Below are 6,000 nucleotides of genomic sequence, written 5' to 3' on the forward strand. Positions count from 1 at the left end.
CACTCTTAACAGAACAAGGTCATTTCCCTTACTTGCCCTTCCTATCTCTAGCTCACGGCCTCTATGAGCCGCACGGTCAGACTCAGTATTGTGAGCGTGATAAACAAAACCGGGGCGCCAAGCTGTTGCTGCTGCCAGTAACAATACCCTGAGAAAGAAAACACAACACCACATCTTGCGACTGAATAAACACTACAAAAATAAACACAACACTGGCCCAAACAAAAATAAACTGTCAACTAATCCCTACAAAGAAAACACTACAAAAACTAGACATTGAAAAGGTCTGATGCTTCAGGAAAAAAAATGGTCCTATAATAAGTTTACATTCTGTTACATTGGGCCACAGCCTAAATGGCTCTGAACAGGGGAGCAGTTAGCTAAAATTAAATGGAAACCGCATTGCACGACTGTGATAATGCCCGCCGTAATGCTTTAGCCTGGCATTGGCTGCAAGGCTCCATAACAGTTAACTTAACTGTAGATGGAACTTTATTCTCAATGTATGTTCTGATAGCCGAGAGTGCCCTGGGGGTTTCCATGAGAATACCAACCCCCATGGGCATACACCAATCGTACTTGCCGTCATCATAACACCTATGCCCATAAATGGTGTCCAATGTAAGACACTCAAGTGACACCGCGTTCTTGAGAATATAACATGTCAGTTCAATCAAGCACTTCGCAGAGCTGAAACCACTGATCTTCACGCTCTTGAGGCAGCTATGGCGGTGTTCAGGCATGTGCCTCAGTTGAGAATCAGCAAAAATTGACTTGTGCAACATACGCAACTGAGTCACCTGACAATAGATAGAAAGGATAATAATGATTTGAGTTAAACGGACCCAGATGCTTTGCAGGATGAAATGAATAAACAGCGCCAGCGCCTTACATCTAATTCCAAAGTCTCCAAGGAAGGAGAAGCATCCAGGAAAGAAACCAGAGAAAAATAGTCATATGGCCGGTACTCGGTTGTTCCTGTTCTCAAATTAATGTTGAGGTGCTTAAGGTAGAGGAATTTGGTAGGCAGCATTGGTGCATCGACCACCTGCAAACAAAAAATGACATGTATCAGATACACTATACCAGGGATGACTAATGTAACCTGCATATTGCAGAGAATATATACCTCCCACGGTGATTCTATGGCAAGAGTTTCAATATTTGGCAGCATGGGTGGCAGCTTGGCACAGGCATCACGGATAAGGTTGTCTTGTTGCAAGTATAATTCCTTCAATTGCAATGTTTCCACAAGTGAGAAGTCTAAGCTGCTTCCTCTAAGGTAAAGACTAGAGAGATTTGGTGCTTTGCTCTCTATCACTGTCAATCTCCTGCATTCTAAAACACTAAGCATAATGAGGCGCTGCAGGGCACAAGATAACTTCAGACACCGAATCTCAGTGCACCTAGTAAGATCTAATAGCTCCAAAGCAGGAGAGTTGGAAAGAAGGCACTCTAACTCATTCCACGTAATGCTCACATAGCACAGGCACAGCCTTGTCAGGCTTCTCAAGGGGCCAAGTTCAACTGTGGGATGGAGGTCACAAAAACGAAGTGAAAGGTGCCTAAGTGAGTTTCCAACCCTGTCAGATAAAAGAGCGCACGGGAAGTTGTATTTTCTCATTGTTTCAGTTTCAGACAACACGAAGGTGAGTTCTTCAAGCCCAGGCTTAAGAGCAATCTGAAGCCAACGGTCAAAATAACTGAAGTCATCGAGCCCATTCATTTCATTGTACTCAAGCTTGAATGTTTTCAAGCTGCCTTTGTGTTTCCTGAGAATGCAGTCAACCTTGTGGTGGAACTTCTCGCCACTCGCACTCTTCAAGCCAATTGTATACTTATTAAATATGAGATTGGAATGACATCTCCAGGAATGTAAAAAGGCTTGAGATAGGCAAGCAGCACGAGCAGCTTCACGCATTGGCATTAAGGAGTGTATACGAAGCAATATGTCCTGCACACACAAGAATTGGATAAAAGATCAAAATTGGAAGTGCAAGGTCAATGGTACAATTGGAGAAAGAAAAACAGTAAAACCACACGAATAACATTGTACCCAGGTAGCCCTTCACAGGGTGCACTGATTTACATAGGTAGATAGTGCAAAGGAACGCAACTGTGCTAGGTTAAACTCAGCAATGCATAGAGAATTTTTTTTCTAACATTATTACTGGCTTTTTGGAGGTGGAGGACGAGGGGGAGACAGTTGCTAACAGCTCAAACCAATTAACTACTTCATGAAATATACTTCTGCTTGCATCAGTTGCCAGCCAACAATGATGTTTCTGTGCAATTTGGAGTATGTTATTGTGCAATAATATGTTTATAAATGGGTTAAAAACAGTGACGAAACAGAAATGAATATGTAATTTCAGCATAGGGTACAAATAGCATATCAAAACTGAAAAGTTAAACAAATGGAAGTCTATGAAATGACACTGACATTGCATGAAAAACATGAACCTGGGCAACTAAGATGAAGAGATGTTCAAGAAGACCATGAAGATAAAGAAAAAAAAGGCAGAAAATGCAGAGTTCAATTCATAAATAGCTTTAGGTAGCACAAATTGCACAAAAGCTAAAAATCAACCCTACAGGCTACAGCATCTATAGTGCAATTGTGAAAGTTTTGATATTTTTTGTAGATTTGGGTACCACAATAGCAGAATCAAATATTTTGGAAAAGGTTCTGCAGCAGGTGGAAAGATTAATCATTTTTCAAATTTCTGTGATGAATATATCCCAATCAATTATCACATGAACTTTGTTACAGCGCAACACTAGCTTCATAGTGCTAATCAAAGCTTTCTGTTCACTTTTACAAGACATACTACCAAAGCACCTAAATTGCGCACAAAATTCTGGAAAGCTGTGTTGGGACACGTTACCATGCTTTGCAGAGAGACCAGCTACAGCTATAACAAATTGTCGAGTTTCTCATTGGTTGAGTAAAAAAAAATCATCTTTTTTGTGTTATACGTAGTAGGATGTGACCAAAAATAACTTCTCTCTGTTACTACATTAATATGTGACCAAAAGGATCTTTTCTCTGTCTTCAAATCGTAATATTATGCAGCTAGTCTAGCATAGTCCCGAGAATTAGTCCTTTTAGAGCAGTCCCGGTGACATTATGCTTGAAAAAATGTACCTCTGGGAGCTCTGGGATTGCCATTCTCTTAATTTTGCCAGATTCAGAGTCGTCATCTTGTTGACAGGGCGATCCCTTCCTTTTACCCGTCGTCATTGAGGCCATAAGCCGACCTGAGACAGGGGAAACAAAAGGAGTATGGTCATGGTAGCCAATCTCTTGACATGGATAGAAGAAAGCAGAAAAGGCACCCAATCTCTTGACTGTTTCCCCTAGTTGAAACTCCCCGTTGCTTCCTCGAGCAAAAAAATTACAACTTTCAAAGAGCCCGATTGGAGAACAAAACATGGACCCAGCCAAACGTAACAGAGAGGGGGGCGGGGCCTTACACCGGGCTCGAATTTGATGCCGACGCCGCTGCCGGTCGCGCTGCAGAGACATGAGCCTGTTGAGCGCAAACAGCCCCATGGATGAGGGATCTGGCCGAGAAACCACTTCAGATCTCGACACCTCCTTCAGATCTCAACTTTTCTCCTGCTCTCCTCTCATTATAAATCTTTGTTTTTGGTTCCGCTTCGAACTCAAATTCGAGCCGGCGCCGGAGCGGTCGGGCGGGGTTATCCACTCCACCGAAACAGAGAAGGCAAAGAAAGAAAGAGTAATAACTCTACCAAACCCTAGGTGCGGCTATCTTTCCTATTCTTTTCTCTCCCACCTTGTTTGCGATGGCCGGCCCAAGATCTGTTCTTTCCCACCTTCTTGTTTGATCACTGGGCCTACAGCGAGCGCTCCAGTGGAACGACCCAATAGGAAGCAGTTTTCGGGACGCACAGGCGGATATCCGACTGGGCCGGCCCAACCTAGCGACCAGCAGCGAACGAGTACAGTAGCGTCAGTCTGGGAGACCTCGACGCTCTTTGCGTCAAATTGTTGTCCCGACACACAGGGAGGCAGCCTGACGGGGCCGGCCCATAGAGCTGTACCGCTCCAAGGAAAAGAAAACAAAAAAAAGAGACAGGCGCAATGGAAGGAATCAAACCGGCAACAAACAGCTTGCAAATGCGTACTCCCAACCACTCCAGCTAACTAGCATTGCTTGTCGCACAACAGCGCGCATTTGAAATAACCTAGCACAACCGTCCAACCGAATTTGTCTACTGTACCGAACCGGAATTAGTTACTCTAGTGAACATCATAAAAAAAGTGCACATTTTTTTTCTGAAAGTGTATATTTTGAAAAACTGCGGCCATTTTTTGAATATCTGGAAAAGAAATCGTAGACAGGAACATTTTTTCGAATATGCGAACAAAAAAACTGAAATAGAAGAAAATGTTTTTGAAAAACGTGAACTATCTTTTGAAGTTGTGAACAAATTACGAAATTCCAAACAAATTTTTAAAATGCGATTTTTTTTGAATTTTTGAACAAATATTAGAAAATAGAACATTTGATGAAAATATGAAACCGCGAACATTTTTCGAATTTGTGAGCAAAAATTTTAAAATGGAACTTCATGAAATATCTAACAAAAAAAATTGAAACCACGAACATTTTCTGAAATTCCTGAACACTTTTTCAAACGCAAACATTTTTTAAGTTTCAGACCAAATTTTGCAACCGCGGACATATTTTACAATTCCAGAAGTATTTTTGAAATATGAACATTTTCTAAATTTGTGAAGAAATTTTCAAAAACCAGAACATTTTCTGAAATTCTTGTACATTGCTTGAATTTATCAACATATTTACAAAGTTGAACATATTTTAGAATCTGAAAAAAATGAATTCTAAAAAAAGACAAATATCAACATGAAAAAGGAAAAAGGAGAAAATAAAAGAAAAATAGAAATGAAACCGAAAAAAAGTTCATGGAAATTGAAACAGAAAAAAAATTCATCAAATTTGAAAGGAGTTCATCGAATTTCAATAAAAATTCATGGAATTTGAAAAAATTTAAAGATCATCAAGTTTGAAAATACTTCACCGATATTGCAAAAAAGTTCCTTCAATTTGAAAAATGTTAACGAAATTGGAAAAAAAGTTCATAGCATTTGAAAGTTCATCAAATATGAAAATGTTCATCGAGTTGAAAAAAGTTCATGGAATTTTAATAAAACTTCATGGAATTTCAAAAAAGTTCATCAAAATTTGAAAAAAGTTCATCGAGTTTGAAATTAGTTCACCGATTTTGAAAATAAGTTCATTAAATTTGAAAGAAGTTCATCGAAATTGGAAAAAAATTCATCAAAATTTGAAAAAAGTTCGTTGAATTTGAGAAGTAGTTTATTGAATTTGAAAAGTTCCTCAAAAATTGAAAAGAACGTTCATGAATTTTGCAGAAAAAATCATAAAGAAAGTAAGTTTCTTGAATGAGAAAAAGGAAAGAGAAGAGAGAAGAAAAAAGGAAAAAGGAAAAGGAAAAAGAAAAATAGAAAAAAGAAAAGGACATGAGAAGAAAAGAGAGAAGAAGCTTCAATTTAGCACTGAAGGTGATGGCAGCGGGGTGGTTAGCGCATCGAGTATCGACCAGGATATACCCTGGAGAGAATTCCTTATTTGGCCCTTTCTTAAAGTTTGCATTCCTATTTGGCCCTAAAAAGTTTTTCTTCCCTATTTGACCCTAAATGTAGAATTTGTTCCCTATGTGACACTTCTGTCTAGTTTGGCCACAAACAGTGTTAGGTGCAGCATGAAAAGACCATTCTACCCTTGATACCATATACAAGGTTGAAAAAATGATTTTTCATTTGTTTCAATGAACTGGTTTATTAGAGGCCAAAGAAAGATAATAGAGAGCAGCTTGATGCCTTATCGGTAGAGCTCGCCAGCGGACGAATGTACGTATTGTGCTGCAAGTTTTGTACTTGCACGCATGCATGCATGTATTATTTTTTTCTCAAATACGTACGAG

General features: G+C 39.5%; 1 protein-coding gene across 1 annotated transcript; it reads right to left on the reverse strand.

The window, feature by feature from the left end:
- Positions 1-156: 156 nt before the first annotated feature.
- Positions 157-3,776, reverse strand: LOC125514015 (F-box/FBD/LRR-repeat protein At1g13570). Its single transcript, XM_048679261.2, has 5 exons — positions 3,478-3,776; positions 3,149-3,261; positions 1,130-1,954; positions 893-1,048; positions 157-800 (listed from the first exon to the last, which is right to left on the reverse strand). The coding sequence occupies exons 1-5, from the start codon at positions 3,554-3,556 to the stop codon at positions 387-389; spliced, it is 1,587 nt and encodes a 528-aa protein (XP_048535218.1). The 5' UTR covers positions 3,557-3,776; the 3' UTR covers positions 157-386.
- Positions 3,777-6,000: the final 2,224 nt, after the last annotated feature.

Source organism: Triticum urartu, chromosome 6A, assembly GCF_056163025.1.
Source record: "Triticum urartu cultivar PI428250 chromosome 6A, HENAU_Tu73, whole genome shotgun sequence".
NCBI classification, from domain to species: domain Eukaryota; kingdom Viridiplantae; phylum Streptophyta; class Magnoliopsida; order Poales; family Poaceae; genus Triticum; species Triticum urartu.